The 25,608-nt window shown below is 34.3% G+C and overlaps 1 protein-coding gene across 10 annotated transcripts in view; it reads left to right on the forward strand.

The window, feature by feature from the left end:
* Positions 1–16,805, forward strand: part of DMD (dystrophin) — a 2,282,785-nt gene extending 2,265,980 nt beyond the window's left edge. For 4 of the 10 annotated variants that reach the window (XM_074220296.1, XM_074220279.1, XM_074220286.1 and 1 more), the window contains 3 exons: positions 2,141–2,236; positions 10,202–10,233; positions 15,810–15,910. In XM_074220296.1, coding sequence (XP_074076397.1) covers positions 2,141–2,236; positions 10,202–10,233; positions 15,810–15,821 — 140 coding nt within the window. In that variant the 3' untranslated portion in view covers positions 15,822–15,910. Of the gene's footprint in view, positions 1–2,140; positions 2,237–10,201; positions 10,234–15,809 lie in introns of all 10 variants that reach the window. The other 6 variants (XM_074220284.1, XM_074220285.1, XM_074220275.1 and 3 more) reach the window with 3 other exon arrangements.
* The last annotated feature ends 8,803 nt before the right edge of the window (positions 16,806–25,608 follow it).

Consider the following 25,608-nt stretch of genomic DNA (forward strand, 5'->3'; position numbering starts at 1 on the left):
TAGAGAAAACTGATAACCAACAGAGCTTTCAGGCGCTCCAATCAATTTAGCAGCTTTTTATCTCTTTTATTTATTCCTTGCCAGATAAGTTTAATTCAGTTTAAATCTAACACCTATTTTACATCTGCTCCCCCCATCACCCTTAATGTTTGACCTTTAAAAAATACACAGGCAACTTTTAAATAAGAAATGTTGGTATGAAAGCACAAATTATAAAACCAAGTTTTTCATGTGAAGTGTATTCTTTAATCTCTCAGTGCTTTTTGACACTAGCAATTAATTTGACAGCAAATTACTAGAATGAAAAGTTACATGTCCTGGTAGCTGTAATTGAGATATTAAATAGTTTTGCTTTTCCTGAACTTTTATTAAATGAAAGGCACTCTGGTGAAGAGCTCTTTATTGGGAAGTGATTGTGTTAATAAAAAAAATAAATACAGTTTTCCCTTAAAAAAAAGAAATGTATTTGATATTTCATAGATTTTCAGCTGAAATGTTTAAGCCAGGTACTTCCAAAAAGCAGATATCCACAGAGCTTTAAGATTTATAAAACATTTTATCTGCAATATTCCCTGAGCTATAGGTAGTTTGAAAATTATTATTCCCATTTCCAGATGATGTTAACAGCCTCAGAGAAATTAAGTCACTTGCTTAGAGTTACATACCTAATGAGAATCAGTACTATTGGAAACAGCATTTTTGATGGTAACATTTATTTCCTTTCTGCAAAACTCTTCATTCTAGTAATAATTCCTTATGTTAAATTAAGATAGTTTCATGAGTTCTTCTTGCCCTGGACCTTAAAGGCCAAGACCAGCAATAAATATGGGCATAAAAATGATAATCATAAATATCTGAGAGGTCAGCATACTCAAACACATGCATGCATGCATGATGAGCATCTTGTCTTGTATGACTTACATGGGAGACTCAGAATGTCTGAAAGAGTACCTGTTGCTTTTGAATGACAGAATTAAGATCTTCATTTAAATGGAAGTTCAATTACATTACTTGGAATTTAGAGTTATTTTTTCCTTTCCAAAAAATGTGACTATGGGAAAATAATGAATTTTAAGGGGCCTAGAAGTAGGTCAGTTTTCATTAAACTTAGATCTTGAATTTTATTATCTTTTGAAAAACTCTGACCTTTCCCATATTCCAATCCAATATACTTCATAGTACTGAGTGCTCTTTTTTTATCCTGAAGATAGCATCTCATCCACACATCCATGTACCTACATATCAAACAGTGATCTTCTAAATCCACAAGACCTATCCAGCTCACGCCTCTTTGCATTTAAATGTTCAGTTTTTCACTTAAACAGATAGGTTCTCCCAGACACACCTTCCTTCACTATCTCTTTATAGTCACAGTACTGTCATTATCAACCAATCAAAAATAATGGAGAGATAGCCTGCCAGTATATTTAACTCCTGGAGACCATAGGACCTGCCAGGTTGACACTGTAGCAATATAAAATTTCAATATACCTTTGACTTCGGAGTTCAGGCTCTGAAAGGATTTAGACTTTGCTTCTTTTTGTTGTTAAATATCAAAGGAGAGAATGAAAGAGACTGTACCATATCTGTTCCCCTCTTTCCACAGTGAAATAACAACAAAATGTCACAGATTCATGTTTTTAAAAAAGGCATAAAATATTCTAGCTGTTATTAGGAAATGGTTTGGACAGGTATTTTTAAACCTCCCTAATTGTGAAAGCAATCTCTTTTCAGTGTGCTCCCTGTAAGTTGTTTGCCCCCAAATTGGCTAAACTCCTTTTTGGTTTCAAATCTGTGATTGCACAATAGCTAACATTTCTTTTCATCTTAAAGTGCATATATTTAAATCTCATTTTTAATGGAGTAGAAGTTAACAAATATGTTTCAATTCTCATTCACTTGACATGTTGAACAGGTTCACTAATTTTCCAAAAACATTACTAAAGTCTAAAGTGGATGACTACATATATGTAGTAAAGTGAGTCTAGAGAATCATATCCATTATTGTGAGAAGGTAAAATTTTATATATAATACCTTTTAAAAAATGCAACCTTGTCTAACTCTAAAAAGAATCATGTTTATGTGTTTGAGGCATTTTCTCTATTATAGCCTAATTACTCTTGGCTATTTTTTTTTAAGGTGAGGATGACCTACTCAGTCCTCCTCCTCAGGATACAAGCACAGGGTTAGAAGAAGTAATGGAACAGCTTAATAACTCCTTTCCAAGTACAAGAGGTAAGCCCCAGTACTTGGCAGCATATCAGTTATTTGATTGAATGCAAATACATATTTCTATGTCAGATTGATGTGGGGATTTTAATATTCATGTAACCACCAAATGCTGCTCTCATAGTCTAGTGTAGATTGAGATAATTTTATTTTTAAATCTGAATTTGTAGTTCTTTATGTGCTATCTTCATATATTCAATAGATAGTTAATAGCATCTAGCAATGTCTTGTAATGACTGTTATAATGAGATTAGAAAGATAGGAACTCTATACTAGCCAGTTTTTTTGTCAAATCTAAATGTAACTAAATCTTCCTTTACTAATTTATGATTCATATTTTTCACCCCCTTTTGGTAAAAAATATTCACAGAAAAAAAGAAGTATGTTATTTAAAACTTAGACTTTACTTTTCTTTCTAGCATTTAATGACCTAGCTTGGGCCTGTTTTGGCAAAGTATGTGTTTGGTTAGTATCTGGTGCAGAGACAAGTCCAATTTGTAGAACCTGACAACAGTAGCTTAAGACAGACTTATAGGCTCAGGGGAGGATTTTTTTATTATTCCAGGATGTTTGACTTAATGTCAAACAAAGTCAGTAGCCCCTTACCTCCCATGACAATTAAAAAAAAAAAAACCCAAAAGATGGTGTAGATCATCCAAAGGATGAGGAAATTTTAGATATGCAGAAAGAAAAAATAGGATAAAATGTTGATCTGTGATTATGTAGTAGCTAGAATAAAGAGAGGGTAGGGGGAGTGAGAAAATCTGTGCTTTCCCTACTCCACAAGGGCAATAAGGAGACTGTTTTTAGCATTATGTTTTTCCTATCTTTTTGTTCAGCATCAGTGAACAATGACCATTTCCTGGCTTTTTGAAGTTTGAGTGAGCATTGAGCAGCACTCTGAATACCATCATGTACTCATAGAGTGTTGCTAAGGAACAGTGACTGTAAGCTAATTTTAAGCATCTGTACCAGCTAGCTATTCACTACTGAGGGACCACTGAATGCATTCATTTTAATTGGTAAAACTCTATTCTTTATTTTGGGGTTTTTGTTTGTTTTTTTGGGTAGGGGGAGTATCATTTCCTTTTTAGCTTGACTACCTTAAACATCTATTCTCTTCAGAGATCTGTATTTAGACACAATACTAGGTGACAGATGAGTTTGCTGGTAGCCAAAAAAAAAGGGATTTTTCATGAAGCATCCTTATCTAAGAATTTTCTTCTCTGTCAAGTCTAAGACACTCTATTTTTAAGCTGATAGAAAACTAAAGAATCAAGGTTTCAATTGACTATAAATGTTTTTTCATAGATTAAAACAATGGACCACATTTACATGTCTGTTCTTCTATAGAGAAAAGACCAGAATTCAGTTAGTGTATATTGTATCATAAATTTGTCACTCTGCTTTATCAATCTTATAACTTGTCAAATACCTTTCTGTTATTTTTTTTGCTAGAAGTTTAGGACTCGACATAACTAATACTTTTCTAAAACACTTTATTGATATTTTTGTGGGTTTTTAATAACACTTTCATTTCCCAATGATTCTCCTCTCTCCTAAAAAAAGAAAAACAAATTAGATACATTTTACTGTGAATATATTAGGTTCCACAGTAGATAGAGTACCAGACCTGGAGACAGACCTGAACTCCAATCCAATCTCCCACATTTACTAGATATATTACTCTGGGTATGTTACTTAACCTCTTTCGGCCTCAAGTTCCTCATCTGTAAAATGGTAATAAAAATAACTTCTACCTTCCAGGATTAAGTGTAAGGATCAATATTTGAACTCAAGTCTTCTGACTTCCAGTCTTGCACTCTTTATATTATATGTTCACTGTATCTACTTTTATCTGATGACTGCATTATTGACTTTGATAATTTCTTTCATGGCTAAGTTTTAGTTCTAACTCTGAATAAATTACAGCAAATTTACAATCTCCAGAATCCTAAATCCAGTCATTCACATGTTCGTGAATTCTCAGTGACCAATGCAGCTTAAGGAATTTTCTTTTTCCTAAACTAAAATGCCTTTTCCTTGTTTAGAATCCATTAAAAAAAAAAAGAATAACAGTTTAAGGATGAACCTCTCAGGTGAGACTAGAACCCAAACTACTTAAATTGCTTCTTGGCAGTTAACCCCCTATACATTACTGAATAATTAAGCCCTAGGTTTTTTGTGGTTGTTAGTAGAATCAAGAAAATCAAATTTGGGGAACTGTTTTCATTCAGGTTATTCCAATTCCATCTTTACCAAAGTACCTCTTTTGAGTTCTCAAACATGGGATAAGTGCAGCAATTCAGTTAAGTCAGTTCCTTTTTACTCAGCCATAATCAAGTGGTCTGAAAGAAATAATGCAGCTTCTAAAGTACCTTCCATAAAAATCAGGGTTGCAAAAAGATCTGCTGCAGTTTACCTATAATAGTGAGACAATGTGGTTCTGGTGGTACTCCATTATTTCCAATGAACTAAAATTTGTGCATTTTTATTTGAACTCTGACTTCATTTTTTTTAGCAATGCCTAGTGACGAATAGCTAAATTCTCCATAGGGTTTACTTTTTGAAGCACTCATATTTCAAAAGGATATAGAAGAGTTCAGGAACTTAAAATTAACTGGGCCCATTGGTTTAACACCTGTATAAAAATAACAATAGTTCTTGAGTGTTTGCACAGAAGTTCTCAATTTTCCTGCCCTAAATAAAAGTCTGTGATTTAATTAAATCTCCAAAGTAGCAATTTCCACCAAATTTCTGATTACATTCTAGAAGAATTTTTTTCCTAATTTTGAATCAAAGAGTATATTCTGTCTTCATTCCCATTGCTGTGTTAACATATAAGAAATTCACATTTGATGTAGTTGTTGCTTCAGATAGCTGTTTCGCTAACTCAAAACAGATGTCAGAGCCAGAGGTCTAGACATTTAGTGGCAGCATACCACCATTATGGTTTACTTAACCCTTCTTGATAATGGTCCAGATAGAAAAAAAAGTTTTTGTATCAGGCATGTGAAAAAATTGTCCAGTCTTTAGGTATTCAATTTGTAACCTTTGCTGTTCCTTCTGAAAATAACAAAATTCACACATTTTTATCCTGTTCACTTTGTTGGCCACATTTGGTGATAGAACAAATGTTTGCGTGGGCTGTATAGGTAAGATAACTACAGTTGTCCTTAAGACAAAATCATAAAAATCTTTTAATCCTTGTCATAATTTTAATACTTGAAGAATTTCATATAACAAAAAAACTGTAAGTTTTCCTTAGAAGTTACCTTTGCCCAAGGTCTTAATTTATTTGCTGGCTGATTTTGGTTCCATAGGTCTCTCATTGTCTTTCATTATGCTTATAGTTTCTCTTCCATAAATAAGAGTTTTGGGGATGTTCGTTTTAAAATAGGGATACAAAGTTAGTATCTCATTGTCACTTAAATAATAGCTCACATATCTACTGCACTTTACAAAGCACTTTCTTCACAACTCTTAGCCAGTTATCACTAAGTTGTCTTTGATCCCAGATTAATCTTATTCTTGTATGAGTTTATATCATCACTGATATTCAGTAATGGGCAAATACTCCTGTTTAACCTTTCTAAAAATCATTGTAAACTAAAACACCCTTGAGATTTGAATATTCCTTTAGTTTTACAACTGTATGCATCTTTCTTGATTGATCTAATAATTAAACATGTTTACAATTTGGGGGCTTTTTATGTTTTAATTTATTTTAAGCACAGTCAACTAGACAATTCCTCTAGCTAATAATATTGAACATTAGCTATATAGATATATGTATATAGTTCTATAACTATCCATAATATTATCTAACAGTACTTTCCTAGCCAATCACTGTTATTATTAACACCTTCATAATGTAGATAAGGGTGAGTTCTATTGAAAGACATCTTCTTTAATAGAACTCCTGTCTATTTAGCAATGCATTTAACAAAGAGGTTTTCTTTGTTAAGGATTGCTTCCTAACCTAATGATTGGTCTATAAACCAATCAAATCTGGTTTGACAGACAGCCCAGATTTTGTTAATTATCTACTGAGTTTATATATGGCAATTCACAAATTATCAGTCTTTTATAGATGCTTCTATTACCCTACAAAATATTTTCTCTTTAATCAAAAAAATTTATATTGTTAATTTTTATTACACTTATCCCACAATATTTAAAACTGGAAAGGAAACACATATAAATGATTATCTAGTCCAACCCCTTTATTTGACATACGAGGAAGCTGGATTCCAGAGAGGTCTGAGCAACTTTCTCAAGGTCATAGGTAACAGTACCACAATTCATGTGGTATTCAGCTTTCAAATCCAAGGTTCTTTCCAATATACTATAACACTACCTCTCTTTACATATATCATGCCTTCTAAACTGTTAGCTTCTTGAGAAAAAGAAGTGTGCCTTATTTAAACTTTGTTTCTCCCCTACTATAGGAGAAACTTCATTAATAAATGTCAAACTAGTTCCCAGTGACTATTATATTATGTTGTTATGTTGCATATTTTTTATTTTTTTATCAATGTCTTTTGTCTCTACCTCAAAGCCTTTCCATTCTTACAAAATGTGATAGTTGTGATGAAGGAACTATTCTTTATTGCACCTGTCACCCTTTCCAATAATTTCAGTTTCTAAGCTTCTCTGACATTTTCAAAATGTTGTAACTTTTTTGTAAGATGGAATAATCATACCAGCACGGTGGATAATGTGCCAAGCCTTAGAGCCTGGAAGATTCCCTTTCATGAGTTCCAATCTGACCTCAGTTACCTATTAGTGAGTGACCCTGTGCAAGTCACTTAACTGTTGGCCACAATTACTCATCTGTAAAATTAGCTGGAGAAAGAAATGGCAAACTGTGTCTTTGCCAAGAAAATTCCAAATGAGTTCATGAAGAATGGGACACAACTGAAAAGTGACTAAATAAAGACTAAATAAAGTTACAGGAAAAATGACAAATGCAAGCTTGGCAGCCATCCTACTTCTTTAGGCATTATCATTTTGACTGAAACTGACAAAGTATAGCTTGTCATTCTTCACAGACTGAATGACTTGTATTTGTTTTATCTAAACTCCCCTGATAACCTCTATAATCAGCATGGATGCCTCCTCCAGCAATGTTGTCATCAGTGTGCTAGAGACTTTTCTCTTACACACACACACACACACACACACACACACACACACACACACAAAAGATTGAATGGTTGGCATGGTATACATAACTTGCACACTAATGTTTATCCAAGTTGTATCCTGTTAAATTGTCTTTGGTCAAAAGTGAATGAAGCCTAAAAAAAAAACCTCTAAAAAAAATGAATGAAGAACCAACTATTACTTGTTTCTTCTTTAATTTAAAAGAGTTTACTTAAGAAACTTAAAATCAATAAAGAATTTTCAGTACTATGCAGTACTTCAGTATTAAGGAGTTCCATGCAGAGACCTTGCCTTTATAGGCAAACATGAAGTATTAAAATTCTCATCAATGATGTCAATTACCCAATGGGAAATTGGTCATTTCTTAATTGATTCTCAAAATCTTACCATGCCTTTTGTTCAGATGCAAAAAATACTTCCTACAGAACCTTAAGTTTTTCAGGATCTTCTTTATCATTGGTTTCATAAGCTCATTTGAAGACATCTTGATTTTAAAAACATGAATTTCGTCTGGTACTAAATTTTTTTTATTCTCTGATCAAAGAAAAAAACTGAGTACTAATTACCTTCCTTTGTTTCACAGATTTATAAATACACCCACAGCAGTAGGTAAAAATACTGTGTAGAATATGCTGTGTACACTTATATTTACAAAAACATAGAGAGATGCATGGATTTTTCAAATTATTCTATTAAAAATGGAACTTTCTGTATTTATGACATTGAAAGTGTTTCTTAAGTATAGGACAAGCATATATCAGTTTATGGATAGATTTTAGGACGTGTGGGGGAAAAATATTCAGATATAATTTTGGTGAGTTCTAACTGAAATTTTACAAATTATTTTGATGACGTTCATGGACTCTAGAATTCCAGTATCCAAATGATACATTTTTTTTTTTGCTAGGCAATGGAGTTAAGTAGCTTGCCCAAGGCCACACAGCTAGGTAAATGTATGTACACACATACATACACACACACACACACACATATTCTGTGTAGCCATTTCTAGGGTGATGCGGGGGGGAGATAAGGAAGACAAGAAAGAAAAAGAAATTTACATGATACTTTTTATTATATATTTAAAAGGAGGAATACAAGTTGCTTATAATAGATTTGCTGTTTCATATGCAATCTTTTTTATACTGTATAAGAAATGCTTGTTTGATTTCATAAATTAATGATAAAATAAATTTTTAAAAAAGAATCATCATGAAAGAACATGTTTTAGTTAAAGAACAGAAAGATTTATTGATTTGGATGTAATAATATTCCAGATATTTGAGAAAGAGAGATGGAAGGATTAGATGTGATTTCAGAACTAGATCCAATAGACTATTCAAAATTGGAAACTCTTCCCTCACTACCAATCTTCAGCCACTAACTGGATGGCTCCTTATTGGTAATGCTTGTAAAAGAGAATCTAGAAGTCCAGGTTGCACTAGTTGACTTTTCTAATGCTGAGATTCTCTGACAAAGCTAGGCATGCTTTTTTGGTTTTTTTTAAATTGTCTTTATACTTCAGGACCTTAAATTACATCTTTAAGCTAGAATGGAGTGCTTTCTAGTAAATGTTTCCTCCCTAAATACATAGCCTTGAATAGAGCAAAAAATGTGATCCGGAACTTGGCAGGGAGAGGTTGATGAAACTAAGCCAAGAAACCTAGCAGACTAACTCCTAGGCATAGCTCAGTTGCTGTGATCTCAAGGGCACTAGGTGTGGCATAGGAGAGGCAACTTATTTTTCCTCCCTCCGTTCTCAGCAGGGTAGGCATTAACCTAACAACTTTATTAAGCAGTTATGTTTATATCTGGTCAAACTCAAAAAATTTTGGAAATAGTTTGAGATAGCAAAAGAAAATCCATAAGATTCCACTAACAATTTGGAGTTCTGAATTGAACTAAAACTCCTAAAGACGATCGCTCTTTATTTATTTCCACATTGCAGATAGGAAGCACTGGGGATGAAAGACAGTAATGCGCATGTTACAGACATGTCAAATGTCATTAAAGGGGTCCGGTTTTCAGTTCATTCCACCTTGGAGTCAATGACATTATTATTAGTCTTGTTCTTTTTTCTTTTGTGTGCATTAAATAATTATATACAAGACACTGGGCCCAGTAAAACTAGCAAGTCCTCTAAGGGGTTGACTAAAATAGAACATTCAATGTTAAGGAAAGAATTGAAGGCAGATATTTATTCTTATTACATTGTTGGGGTTTCCTTCTTCCCTGGTATGTATTTATCTTTCTGTATCTGTCCTGTATTTCTGTCTCTGTTCTTTATTTTCAACAAATGTATAAAATCCATACACCAGCTTTTATGCGTTGACACAGGAACCTGATTCTTGTTAGGTTTATGACATAGGAAACTGGAAGTGTCTTGTAATGTTTAAATGTATTCATTATCCAGTCACTTAAGAGATATGAATATTGAATGGGTATTACATACATGGTAGCACTTGGAATTAATGGCATGAATCTTCCTTTTCAATTAGTCGATTTAAACTGTCCCATTTTTAAAATCACTGATTTCTGTCAATGCTTTACTTTCTACTTGCATTTTGGGTCTCAAACAGAATGTTAATCGGGTTACCTTTCTATTATTCTTTTTAAGCATACATAAAAGTTTATTTATTTATTTATTTTGTGCATAAAACTTCTTTTTAAGTTGGGGGGGGGACTTTCCTAGTCCATCTTGGTTTCCTTAAGTGAAACACTTAGTGATATAAAACTGTATTGACACGTGGTTTTGTTTCTCTTTTCTGATATCTCTACCTCTTCCCCTCTCTGTTATTAAAGGAAGAAATGCCCCTGGAAAGCCAATGAGAGAGGTTAGTGAGATTCAGGCTCACTGCCATGGCTTCTTGTCTGTCACATTCCGCTTTCTGTGTTTGGCATTTGTGCCGTAACTGTGCATGTGTGTTTGTGTGACCAAGTGCATTCCTCACTGTGCTCCTCACCGAAAGACTTTTGGTGCCTCCACAAGGAACCTTCTTGAAGTGTTCACCAAAGTTGCCATCATCAGGAAGATGGCAGGAGAAAGGAAAAAACTTTAAATGACAACCCCTTTGTGGTCCACAGGTTGGAATCGTAATATTTGTCTTTGCTGCTCTCACAGATTGAACATAAGCAATCATCTCAAAACTCATCCAGCCTCAAACTTTTTTTTTTTTAAACCAACTTCATTCTGGGCACAGACCTCTAGCTTTCTCAGCCAGAGAGTGCTGTTGGTGCTACTCCCTCTTACTATTAATGTATTGTTTCCCTTTCAGAGCCTGAAACTGAACCCTTTAGAAATGATGGTCAAAAGTGTCATTTATTTTAGGTTAAGCCCTGTTAAATCAATGCTACTACTGTCTATGTGATGATTCATAATTTGGAGTATAAACTAAGGAATGAAGAGGAAAGTATTTGATGTTGACATGTTCAAATTTGTGTAAAAATGTATTTCAGAATTTGATGGGTTATTTTTTAATCCCTGTAAATGAGAAGATTATATGTAGTATTATCATCCTATGTGGGGGGTTTCCATTGCAGCTGCTTGTAGTCTTGCTATATATTTTGTGAAAGATAAATTACAGTACCCAATCAAGAGACTATTGAAAGAGAAGGTGTTTAGAAACTGCCTCAAAGCTGTTTAACATAGTATTTTTTTTAGAATAAATGAGATAGGGGCGTCTAGGTGGCGTAGTGGATAGAGCACTGGCCTTGGAGTCAGGAGTACCTGAGTTCAAATCCAGCCTCAGACACTTAATAATTACCTAGCCGTGTGGCCTTGGGCAAGCCACTTAACCCCATTGCCTTGCAAAAACTAAAAAAATAAAAATAAAAATAAAAAATAGAATAAATGAGATAAGAAGTGATATTCTGTAAGGGATGGTTTACCACCCCCACTCTTACATGTACCTATAGATTGAAGAGAAAAAAAAATCTTTTTTTTATAAAAACTTAGTTGAGGAAATACTCATTTCTTGATCATTCCAGAAATGCTGTGTATATATAATTCTAATGTAACCCCCCCCAATATTCCTAATTGGGTCTAAGCCAGTGCTCATGTCTAGGAGCTAATCTAGCTGATAACAAAAGTTTAAATAATAACTTGGATTCATTGCCAAGTATACTTTATGGAGGGAATGAAATGAGGGAATAGATTCTAACTTAGAAAGATTAAGGGAGTCTGAATTGGTCAAGATCTAAAATGCCAGTTCAGATTATATACTATATATAACTACTATTACTTCTTCAAATTGAGTTGTTTGGAAGACTCACAAACATAAAACTTTATTTATACTCTGAGCATTTTTTTTAAGACGAATAAATATAATTAAGGTGAATGCAAGGATTTAGTAGAAATGGATCTTCCTTTTTGCCTGAACTCCCTTCCCACAGGCCACTTCCCCAGCTTCAATAATTTCTGCAGTAATAATATGCTGAAGAATTTTGGTGAATTTGTTTGCTTTTGCAAAGAGGAAAAAGCACCAGGCCAATAACCCAAGTAGCACATATCAAGTCTGTTGTGACCAAATAGAATAGAACCCATCATATTCTTACTATATACAATTCAGTTTGGTACATGCTAGAAGAAGAATCTAAAACTGAATTTTACCTCTTGAAATGACCCAGATACTTCTTATCCAATATGATTAACATCCTCAAAGTGACCCAGGCACATGGATACAATCATTTAAAGGATCCTCCTATGTTCAGATTGCTTCTCCAGACCCTTTGTATGACCATTCTGATGCAGTTTACATAAAAGAGACACAGGTTCTTCACATCTGCCTATAATGGAGTAATAGTAGCATGTTATCCTGGTTTTCAGTAATGTCTGCACAAGAAGTGATACTCTAATTCACCTTTATAAAGCTATTTGAAAGATAATATTGTATTGGGTGATGCAATAGCAGTTTACACATAGATATAATTTACTTTTAAAATAATATTTGTGCTTATTAGGATGCTTATGAATGAAAAACATCCTTAATGTTTTCAGAGAACCAAGAAACCAAGTTACTGTGAAAGATTATAAGTGGGAAATAGCTCATCTGGACAATCAATCAGACTTTTCAAAGATCAAATGATAAGCAGCGAAAGATGTGCAGTATTCAGACATTGCATACATTCATTTAGAGGGGAATTTTATTTTTGTGAAAAGTTGATATATTGAATTGCAGATGAGTTACTGGCTTTTTGCCAGGAAGTCTCAATTCCAGTCACATGAAAAACAGCCTCCTCTGACATTTATGGTGTATGAGAGACTAAATATGTCACTATTAGCACCAAATTGGAAAAGCAGAGAGCTGACCTAATATAATAAAAGTTCAATATATGTTATATTTGTGTTCAACAATACTTATTTAAGAGTCGATTAAATTAGCACCTTCTATAGATATATTTTTGTGTCAGTTTATGCCTAAAGCTGATTGCAAAGGTCTAAATAATGACTTCAATTCATTGCCTAGTATACTAATGGCATGAGATTTTTATTTCATCTTTATAAAAATCTGTCAGGTAAAATGAATGACATCATTAATTCTACAATCACATATATAGTATAATAGAAACAAGATACAAATCTGTTTGTTCTGTCACATTACAAATAGATTTTTTTTTTTGGTTCTCAAATGGCCTTGGCTCTGTATCTTCTGGGCAACATTTTCTCAAAGATATGGATATTTTTCCTTGCTTCAGTGCAAATTCACTTTATGCCTCCAAGACTGTTGAGTTGAAAGACCTGGCCTATGACATAGCTCAGTACATAGGAATATAGAATCATGGGAGCTGGAAGGAACTAAGAGGCCATTTATTCTAACTCCTTCATTTTTCAAATGAGGAACTGGGTCCCAGGGAGGTTAAGAGCATTACTGAAGACTACACATTGGGGATGTCTGAAAATGACTGTATTTTCTTTGAAAGCATAAAAATGATCATAGGAGTCATCTATAAAAATATACCAGGAACATTAGCACATATGATACTGAGTATAGTAATGGGAAGCCAAACTTAGTGGAGCCATATTTACTCCTTTTAAGGATAATAAGCATCCATTTCAGATAACATGCTATAATTATAGATTATATCCATATTTATTACATTCCATTATGTAAAATGAAGATTTTTCCTTATCATCTATTTAAAATTTAACTCACATTTACAGTGACTAAAAATCCTTGCCAGGGATATAAGGCCACTGGTTGCCTATATAAAAAAAAATAATATGTCTTTATAATCTTTACTTTTGAACTATATCTTCATCATAAAGCACATCTGCCCAAATGAATACTTATTAGTTTCTGCAAACTGAAACACTAGGTCTAGAATAAACTCAATACTAAGAAATTTCTTTTCTGTCAAGATGTTGCCTGTTTCTGTATTTTGTGTTATACATCCAAGGCACCTAATGGACACAAAGAATTTATTAAATTTCAAATAGGTATTGGTTGTAAGAATTTTATGTTTTGCTTTCCCTTTTGTAATAATAGTGTCTAAATAACAGTAAAGTGATCTAAGTAAATGTCTATAATCACCACATTCTTGGTTATGGGTTATCCACAAATAAGATCGCTCAGAGGTATACAGTAGAGCTGGCAAATAGTCAAAAATGATGTTGGGCACACCAATTGACATTTGCTCTGGTTTATGGGGAGTAGCAAATGTCCTATTGTGTTCCCTGTGATTTTTATAACTTAGAGTATAAGGCTATTGAAATTGTCACTGTGGGGTTGCCAAACCATTGGCCATACTCTTGAAATAGTACACATGCCTTGCTGGAAGTGTGTTTCATTTGCAATCTCCACCAAAAACAAAAGTGGTTTTTAAAATGTAATTTTTCTACATAGCAAATTCAAAGAGATTTACTAATCTTACAACCCTGTTGTAAATGATACTAAGCTTTTAATAAGTCCCAACTTGAATAGATCCCATCAGTGATTCCTTGTTCCACAAATTCTCCCCAAACCTGTTTCCATCTTGTTTTTTAAAATATATGGATATCGGGGTGGCTAGGTGGCATAGTGGATAAAGCACTGGCCTTGGAGTCAGGAGCCCTGGGTTCAAATCCGGTCTCAGACACTTAATAATTACCTAGCTGTGTGGCCTTGGGCAAGCCACTTAACCCCAATTGCCTTGCAAAATATATATATAGATAGATAGATAGGTAGGTAGGTAGGTAGGTAGGTAGATAGATAGATAGATAGATAGATAGATAGATAGATAGATATGAAATAAATTCTAGAATAGTCTATATATCCTGATATACTGCCATCTCAGTGAATAAAACTGTTCCTCAGATTCCTTGCTATAGGACAGATTCTTGATACTATCATGTTAATCAGATCATTCTGGTAACAAATTCCTACTTAAATAAGATCTGAAATAAATCTACATATAATATTAAATTGCATGCCATAGGGTTTCCTGTCACACTGGTCTACTATATAATTAGACATTAACAGTGATCTCCATCCTAAAGGTTCTCAAAATTAAATATTTGTACTATACACAAAAAGATAATTTCAGGTGTTTACTTTTGCCCTCAAATGAAATAACTGAGGAAAGAAATTCTTTCAGCCTCACCAACAAAAGCCCCCAAAGTAGATTTCATGCTTAGGTAGTTGGCTAAAAACTCAAGTTATTCTAGTTACCATTTGTAAAGATGAAATACTTTATGGAAGTACCTTATGAATTTGCTTTGGACCTAGGAACTTACCTCTAAATTTAGAATCAAGATACATTTTTCATCTCTTCAGTGCATTGGTTCTCAACTTGTGTCAATATTACTAATGTTACTAAATAGCTTCAGGACTGTTTTGAAAGCTCCTCTGGAAAGTAGGGAGCTAAGCAAAGCTGGCCAAGATACATTCTGGGCAGGAGGAAACCCTAATTAATGGCCAGTGGACTCTTTTTTTCCCCCTCTCGGAGTTCATTCAAGGATTTCAAGTTAGAACTGGAGTAAGTATGGAGGCAACTGAGAAACCCACTATTATTCCCATCAGGTAATTCTTTGGATATCCTTTCAAAGCTTTATGATAGAAAAACTCTAGCTTGTTGGAATCAGAAGAGCACAATGTACTTAAAAAGTCTGGGGAAATAGTATGCATTCAATCAGTCCCCATGGCAACCTATCATTTCTTAAGTCTGAAGTGAAGTACTTGAAAATTTTCCATTTAAACTTTTTTCTAATAATTATTAATGCTAACAATGTCACATTTATACTAACAGGTGCGTAATGTCTATAATGTGGCTTTGCTGGGAATTGGTAGAGGCCAAATTGTAAGCAGCTTCTGTGTTGTCTGCACAAATATAATATATATAATATATTATATATATAGATATATATGCTTGATGTCAGTGTGGTGACGCGTACATCATTTGAAAGCATTTCTTTCTTTTTACCTTTGTTTTTCAGGACACAATGTAGGAAACCTTTTCCACATGGCAGATGATTTGGGCAGAGCGATGGAAACCTTAGTTACAGTCATGACTGATGAAGAAAGGTTAGAATAGATGTTTTACAACTCCTGATGTCCCGCATGGTTTTTATAATATTCATACAAAGAGGATTAGACAGTAAGAGTTTACAAGAAAAAAAAAATCTATATTTTTGTGAAGGGTAGTGGTACTATACTGTAGATTTCAGTAGTTTCCTAAGTCTGTTATTGTTTTGTTAACAATGGCAGGTATTACACGTCTATGCAATTGTACAAAAAAGTTGTAAGAAAACTACATGTAAAATCTTGATAGCTAAATAACTTGCCATTTCTTTATATGGAACGCATTTCGGGTTGTTTAAAAAAAATTTATAACAGTTATAAAGAAAGATTGTAAACTACTGTGTGCTTTATAAAAAAAATGTTGTTTATAAAAACCCCTAAAAACAAACAAACAAAAAAAAAGAAACCTTTGAGGCAGTGCATTGTTTTGCATCCTTTTAGCTCTCTGTCCATATAAGAGATTCATGTTTTGTGTTCTTTTTCCTTGCATATTAAAGAGAGTAGATCCTGTAATAGCACCAACATGACTGCTTTACCTTGCTCTTTTTTTATTGTTGTCTGGGTGGGACTAGCCAAGGGTTTTTCATATATGTCTATGTGTGTATATTATATATTTCATATATAACAGATATACACTCATATACTTTATGGGGAAAAAAACTGAACTTCCAGTTCAATGATGCTCCCACCATTTTGTAAGTAAAAGACAGCTGCTTACAGCTGCCCTGGCTGACGTGCCTAGGTTAAGATGGGTTCTCATGGGACCCTGGAGCTGGGAGGAGCCTCTCACATTAAGTCATTGTCCAGGGCTCCAGGTGCTAATTTAAGCTTTTCCCACTGACAACTCAACACTAAAGGTTTGATTTTGGTTTGGTTTGGTTTGGTTTGGTTTGTTTTTTTTTTTTTAAGAATACATCAGTACATAGGACTTATTCTACCAGATGAATACATTGATTAATATAGTCCACATTCTAGCCCTGGAGATGCCACAGTTCATTTAATGATCCCTCCTCAAAAGGAAGGCAAAACATCACAATGCACTTCTTTTCTCCACAGTAAATTTTAAGAAGGTAGTGGGTGGGTCTGAAGGACAGGAATTCTTAGCCACCACTCCCTGCTTATGAGCAGACTATATAGTCTGAAACTAGGGATTGCATTTTTTGAAAATATACATAAAAACTTAAATAATTATCACACAGGGCACTCTCTTAGAAATCAAGCCACAGTGGTGCTTTCAACAACTTCCCATTGCAAATGAGGTCTAAGAAGCTGAAATTATTAGTGGAAAGCAATCCTGTGGAAATTATGAATTAGTTGCAGTCAGTCCTTTTCCAATGGGCAGTTGAGAAAGCAACCACATGGCAGTCAGGAAAATGTTCATAATTAATTGAGACGCCCAAATCATCTGTCTTTTCCTCCCTTGCCAGTCTCTGCAAATAATACCGCACAAGTAAGGATGACTTGCAGCTGGGAAGACAGAAGACAGATTAAATTGTTTAAAATAAATAAATAATCCCAGAGGAAAAAAAAGAGGACTGGTAGTAAAAGCTTTAGTATTTTTATGTCATTTTACAAGTCTATGATTTCATCATTCAGTAAATAGGAACTCAATGTATGACCCATTAATTTTGCAAATCTGTTACCTCTTATATGAAGTGTAATTAATCTTGGGAGAGTGGGTTTTGTTCATTATTTTTAATGATAATTAACATCCAACATGGCTTGTCATGCTATTTCTACCTCACTTTGGTTTTGTGGTGTTCCTGACAATTATGTACAAATGATTTCACATCATCACCACTTGTCCATTGTGTGTGAACTGATCTCTTCATTTTAAGTCTATTTTTTTTTCTTTTTACAGAAAACACAAAGCTCAGCTATCAAGTTAAATTACAATTCATTTTTGTCTCATTTTTCTTCTCATTGTTGTCCTGAGACCATACATTTGGTTCAGGCCTCCCCAGTACCCTTGTCTACCCCAACAAAAGTTCATTAAAAAATTTTTTTTTTTTAGGGAAAGGGTGTCATTGTTTTCTGATAATAAGTTTGAATTTCTTTCTAAAATCAGAGACAAAGGGATTGCACGGTTTTGTTTTAATCTTTATTTTGTTTTCTCTTTTAGACATTAGTTTTGGAGTGTCAAAATATTTAAATAAAAGTTGAGAGCTTTATTGCTGCTTTTTAAGCATAATTTGGACATTACTTCATGTTCTTTATAACCACAGAGTATTAAACTGTAAACATAATCAATGTAACTGAAACACAAGCATCATATGGCATGTGACATCATTGTTATCCAGTACTGCTTTCTTACTTGGGTACCATGATATATTGTGTTTTAACACCAACACTGTAACATTTATTAATTATTTTTTTAAATCTCAGTTTTAATGCATTTTCACGACATATCAGATTTCACCAAATATATGCCTTACTATTGTATTATATACTGCTTTACTGTGTATCTCAATAAAGCACGCAATTATGTTATAAAAAAAGCATTTTGTTTAAGCAGAGTATCTTTTATGGAGTATTGGGTTAGGGAATATGCTCTGGAGAACTGTGATTCAGTCTCACTCTCAGATTAGAACTCACTATTTTCTTATCAAAATCTTAATAGTTAATATAAATGGTTTAAAACTTGATTAGGGAGAAACACAGGAGAAGAGCTTTGACAGACTGATTAGCTATCTCAAAATGATTTTGTCATGAGCTTAGAAAAACTAAACCTAACCTATAGTTCAGCCACAGATACCCCCTCTAATGACATAAGTGCAAAGAGCATGAAAATTTATGGAAAAGGTGTTCCAGCAAAACTCTAAATTACTTGCTCCATTAAACAAGCTCAAAATCCCTATTACTAATATTAAATTACCTGGCAACTTCTACTTTTTTTCTTCTTCATTTGCCACAGAACCCCCCCTCTACCTTAGCTAGGGGAGAAGGATACCTGAAAGAAGTAAAACTGGCAATCAATCAATAGCAGGTCCAGATTGCCAGAATAGCATGGAAACAGGAAGGGAGAAAAATGGAACGAGAAGTGACTAATTCTTGAACATACCTGGATAAACAACATGAGAATTTTTGGAACAGATCATATACCAACTTCTTTTTCTTCTCATTTCCATTGTATCTCTGAAGAAGAAGAAGACTCCTGTGAACTCTTGAGTGCTTTGGCCACAGACTCACTTTTATTCTCTGAACCTAGTGTTTGCCAGTCCAAGAGTTAGAACTTTGGAGTCAGGAATTGTGAAAATCACAGATTTAGCTGGAAGGAATCTTAAGGACCATCTTGTTTTACAGAGGAAGAAGATGATGCCCAGGGTCTCATACTGTAGTGAGTGGCAGGGGCTGGATTTAAACTCAAATCCTCTGGCTCCAGAGATAGGACTTTTCACACTATACAAATCTCCAAACTTGTTTTAAATTATTATTATCATTATTATTATTATTATTATTATTATTATTATTATTATTATTATTATTATTATTATTTTAGGGTTTTTTGCAAGGTAAATGGGGTTAAGTTGCTTGCCCAAGGCCACACAGCTAGGTAATTATTAAGTGTCTGGGACCGGATTTGAACCCAGGTACTCCTGACTCCAGGGTCGGTGCTTTATCTACTGTGCCACCCAGCTGCCCCTTAAATTATTATTATTAAGGAGCTCTAAAATTCAAAAAGTTTTATTTGGATGACTTGTGCAGCATTACATGAAGGGAGCAGGAAAGGATGTTCACTATTTGAATCGATTTTAACTATTTGGAAAAGAAAAGGAAAGAAATTGTATTATAAGGATGAGTCCAGGTGAAGACCATATAGACTGTCATATAAAAGTTTCTGACAAGCACTAATTTAATAATGCACGCCTACTAGTGTGTCATAAAAGATTAGGATTGGAAAAGATTTTGAAAGTCAACTCAGTTCAAACCCTTGACAGTGAAAGTGGTATTTGGATGATTCATACAAGTAGTCATCCAGTCTCTGTTTTAAGTAATCACACTAATGGAGAACTCAGTGCCCACAAAGTAGCCTATTTCCATTTTCTTTTTTTTTAGTATTATTTGTTTTTTTTTTTCTATTTCCATTTTCTAATGGCTTGGATTATTGGTCCTTTCTTCCAAATTCATTAGGAAGAAAAAAAAATAAACCTACAAAATTCACCTGAACCTCCTATAGTTTTGTTTCCCCAATCGAGAATTGCCAACATATTTGTTGGTAAAGTATATATTTGTATATAGACATATAAATACACACATATATAAATGCAACCTTTTTTTCTAAACACTAAGATATTAAATAAAACAATCAGGGATCAGTAAGCCAACTAATTGGAAGTCAACGAGAGACTCAAATGAACCTAAAATCTTTATCCAGAAGAAGCTTTTAGCCTTCCCTGTATTACTTCAAACTGACATCAGCTAAGTGTCAAGGAGAGTAGAATCTTTGGGCATATAAAATGTGTGCATTTATAAAAAGTAATATTAAAAGAAGGCCTTTCCAGGGCTCTGCTGCATGGTGTTGCCTCAGCAACCACCTTCCTTGTCCTGTTTACTGGTTCATTTCACAGTCTTGTAATTGTGTTAAACAAGGAAGAGGTTTTTTTTTCTAAAAAAATATTTTCTTAAAGTTCTCAAAAGCATAAGTCCTCAAATGTCTTCAGTCTTTCCTGTCCCCAGTAGAAAGCCCTCTCAAAGAAGTATATAGATAGCTAAGCAAAGCTCATCGACATAGGGACCATTTCTGACTGTGTATGTGTGATTCTGCACCTATAATCAATTCAAGAAGCATTACAGAAAACAAAACAGTCCCTGCCTTCAGGGAACGTACATGTTCACTTTGCCATGAGTTAGTTACAGTCAAGATTAGTGTTAAAATATTGATTTTCAAGAAGCAAAAATGAAAGACTGAGTGACTGTCTTTCTGAATGTCTATTCCCTCAAGTTTCTGTACAAAACCACTATTTCTAAGCAATTCAGACCTTTGGGAAAATACTCTGTGTGTGTGTGTGTGTGTGTGTGTGTGTGTGTGTGTGTGTGTGGTATATGTGTATATATGACACATACATACACACACACTCCTTTCTCTCTTTCTCTCCTCCCCGCTAAATTTTGCAAATAACTAAGAACTCAGTCCTTGATGCATTTAAGACAGCTATCTGGCTCTGAAAAAGTAATTTGCCATTTTTCTCCATACTTTGGCAGAGGTAGGAATGGAGGGAATAATTATATTCAGTAATTAAAATAGATCAAATGTGCATAGGTTGTTTGTACACTCATAAAGAGATTGTGTTTGGGGACAAATTGCCACCACAACATGTTTTCTACAAAACCATGCCTTCCTTTTTTCAGAATGTGTGGTTTTTGGGGTGGGGTGAAAAGCATTACACATTTCTTCTGAGAAGTTGCTGTCAACTTCAATTGTGAAAAAACAATATGAACCAGTCCCTCTCCTACGACAGCTAAATCACCAGAAAATTTAGTTAGTGAGAAAAAAATCTGAAACAAATATTCACTACTTCATTATTACCCAGGATTTGTTGCACTGTGACCATATAATTTAGTTTGGCAGCATGGACAGCAGCAACTGGAGTCAGACTTTGAACAATAGGTTATATTGCTAAAGTAAAGATGTTCACCAGATTCTATAAACACTGCTAAGTATGTAAGGAATGTGCTCTCTCATTCATCAAATGGGAAAAAATGTATTTTTAAAAAATCCTAAAGCAGATTGATTCCATTTATTTATATATCTTAAAAGAAAAAAAAACTGTTGGTAATGTCTTGGTCTTGCTCATCCTTTTTTTTTAAGCCTGGACCTGTAATTTTTATAAGTGTGAGGAGCTCCAAGTGATGAAATATCTGACAGTGCTGGTACTCTCTTTAGCTACAATTTAAGAGTTTTAAAGAGTTCCCCAGAAGCAAGGTTAAGTAACTCCCCCAGGGTCACAGACTCAGACTGTAGCTTTGATCCCAGGTGCCTGATTCTGAGGCCAGTTTTCTATTCACATGTTGGTGCTGACCCTTGACCCATTTTATTTCTGTTGGGAAATGTATATAATGTGTACTTACTTAAATTATTTGAGTTCGTCATGATAAGTGGAGGGAAGTTAGACCAGCCCAGTGATGTCAAACTCAAATGGAAATGGATCCCTTTGGATGCATATTCAATAAGAGAAACCACAAATTAGCATTACATTGTATTCTTGTTTATTCTGCTAAGCATTAACCAATTACATTTTAATCTGGCTCCTTCCTTACTGGCTGTCCATAAGTTTGATAGCTCTTTAAGGTCCCATCCAACTCTAAATCTGTGATTCTTTGCTCCTGCCGTATGCTTCAACATAGTTAATTTATGTCATTTCCTGCCTTTCTCTTGTCACAATCATACTAGCTTGCCTCAGTGTCCAATGTATTCCTGTCTTCTTAGCCTATATCTACCAGTAATTCTTTGTATTTATATAGTGATTTGAGGCTTAACAAAGCATCTTACATATATCTAGTTTGATCCTGATATTGAATAGAATGAAACAGAGAGAGGAAAAGCTAATTAGAAGTGAAAAACATGAAGTTTTAAAATTGATTAGAACCTCTGATTTTGTTGATATATAGGGAAACTATTCATTACTCCTACCTCACTGCCTCATGGCTTGGTGTTGGTTATTAAGAGTTAATATACTAATTAGTATTAATAATTATTAATAGTTTTTAGCTTTACTGAATAGGAACTACCATCAAGAACCTTCAGTGAATCCAGTCCCCTCTTTTTACAGATGAGGGAATTGAGATTGAGTATGTGACCTACTCCTGTGGTGTGGAGTTGGATAAGAGCAATTCTTTATCTCGTGGAGCTAGACATATGCTCTGGCTACATATGATCCATGTACTTTAGAAGGGGACCAGAGTACCTGACAAGTTCTTTAAGAAGTGGGACTAGAAGTTCCTCTTGTCTGGAGCCCCCTCCCATCTGTCAGAGACCAAGGGACCAGCCAGGAGTTTTGATCCTGAATATTTCTAGACAGGGCCAGAGCACATGCAAAAGTGCTTCCTGGAAATGACCTGAGCATATGCACAGACACATGAGAAGTGCTTAAATACAAGGCCCTGAAAAAGTAGTAGAGTAAATAATGAGGAATGCTATCTCCTAATCAAGTCCAGACCTTTCTCTCCTATACCTCAGCACTTTATCAGAGACACCCAAGTATGGAAAGATGCTGAGACTGTGTTATGCTATCATTCACTGAAATGACACTATAGGCAGCCCCAAATTTACAGATTGTTACACAAATTAGTTTACATACTGGTTATTTGGACTTCAATTTCCTACAGAAGAGTATTGTTGTCCACGTTGCCTCCTTCCTCACCTCTTATAATCTTCAGTTTTCTTCAGGGCTCAAGTTAAATGACAGTTCCTTCAAAAGGCCTTTGTGGATTCCCACTGCCCAATGCACACTTATACTTATTCTTCACCTATATTTTGTACATATATATAGACATTTTTATACATGTATAGACATATACACCTTCGTGTGTGTGTGTGTGTGTGATTTGTGTATCTCTCAGAGAGACACACCTATTTATGTACAGGTAGGCAGCTAGGTAATGCATTGGTTAGGGTGCTGGATGACCCTGGGCAAATATTTAACTTGTTTGCCTCAGTTTCTCAATCTGTAAAATGAGTTATTGATAGCACCTACTTCCCAGAGTCATTATGAGAATAAAATAAAATAGTAGTTTATAATATGCTTCACAAACCTTAAAGGGTTGTACATTATAGACACTAACACATTTTTCCTCCACATTAGAAGAAAAGAGCCTTGAGAGCAGAGCCTGACCCTTTTTATCTTGTATCCTCACCATCTATGAACATATTAAGTGCTTAAAAAGTTGGTGGATTATGTTCCCAGATGAGACACAAAAACCTATTTAGTCCAAAATATTACTGAAATATCTTAGTAATGTAGGGGTTGATCAAGATAGTCCTAGGTATATTAATGAACTTTTAAATAAAGGATGTGTAAGCTAGGGAACAGTTAATTGGAATATGCCTCATTGAGAATAAAGATATTTAAGATTCATTCATGGATTAATGAATTGGTTGACTCAACTTTTGGAGGTGGTCCCTCAAGGGGAATACCAAAAAGAGTTGAGCAAAAGATATTATACCTGGGACTAGGGATACATCAACAAGGACCAACTGTCACTCTCTCCATCATTTTAAAAATGACAGCCTGAGGGCAGCTAGGTGGCACAGTGGATAGAGCACCTGCTCTGGAGTCAGGAGGACCTGAGTTCAAATATGATCTCAGACACTTAATAATTACCTAGCTGTGTGACCTTGGGCAAGTCATTTAACCCCATTGCCTTAAATTTTTTTTTTAAATGACAGCCTCTCAACCCAAGAGAAGCAGCTGTAAGGGTCATTGGTTGGATAGCTAGAGTTCATGGACTCAGCCACAGAGAGGTAGATGCAGGAATATATTACAGTTACACTTGTTTTCAACTATTTTGTGGGAGTACTTAAATAGAGTCCATCTCTTAGAGGAGAATCTAGAGTTTCTGAGCTTTAAGGATAAAGGAATAGAATAGTTCTAGAAAATGAGACATTCACAGACCCAACCATGTAAGATAGAGGGGGTGGATTATTTTTGTTTGTTTATTTCTAGGCAACACTATCTATATGTGAGAATTCTGAAACACTGCCTTCTGGAAGAAGAGGATTGCTTAAATACTTACATGGGGAGAAAAGAACTATACATATGGGTGCTTAGTAACAATATAAAATCTGACATTTGAAATGATGCTTTAGAAAAAGAAAAGGTTAAATTACATCTACTTTTTTTTTGGCAAGGCAGTGGGGTTAAGTGACTTGCCCAAGGTCACACAGATAATTATTATGTGTTTGAGACTGGACTTGAACTCAGATCCTCCTGACTCCAGGGCTGGTGCTCTATCCACTGTACCACCTAGCTGCCCTAATTACATTCACTCTTAAATAGAAATGTGTAGAATTTATTTTTAAAATATTTGCATCTTTTTTTCAAAGTTCTGATGCTAAAAAGGTATTCATCTGAAATTGTCTTATTCCCTGATGGTGCTGAATAAATGATACCCTCCTAGAAAATCACAGCAATTTAGTCCTGGAAGGGACCTTAGAGATCATTTAATCTAAACTCTTTATTTTATAGGTGATAAAATTGAGATTCAGAGAGTTGTAATAACCTGCAGAAGGACATCAAGCAGAGTAAGAACTAAGGCAGGAATTTTAACCTTTGTTGTATCATAAGTCCCCTTTGACAGTCTGGTAAAGCTTACAGAGTCTAAATAATAATGTTTGTTTTAAATGCATAAAATAAAATACCTCACAGCACAAAAGAAACCAAGCATATTGAAATAGTTGTCAATTTTTTCTTCCTAATTATCATAATATATTTATATCCTAAGTTAAGAACCCCTGAGCTAGGGCTTAATCAATGTTTGCTAAGTTTAATTTTTTCTCAAAGCACTAGATTCCTCTAGGACTACAATTTTAGAGCTGGAAAGGATTTTAAAGATCATTTAGTCCAACTTCCAGTTTTTATAGAAAAAGAATTGAGACCCAGAATGTTTAAGTGACTTGCCTAAGATGACACAAGTTGTTAAGTAGCAAAGGCAGGATACTTGTCCTGTAACTACAAATCTGACTGTTTCCATTAATCACAATATATCCATAATCAC

The sequence above is a fragment of the Macrotis lagotis genome, chromosome 1 (genome assembly GCF_037893015.1).
Source record: "Macrotis lagotis isolate mMagLag1 chromosome 1, bilby.v1.9.chrom.fasta, whole genome shotgun sequence".
Classification (NCBI taxonomy): Eukaryota; Metazoa; Chordata; class Mammalia; order Peramelemorphia; family Peramelidae; genus Macrotis; species Macrotis lagotis.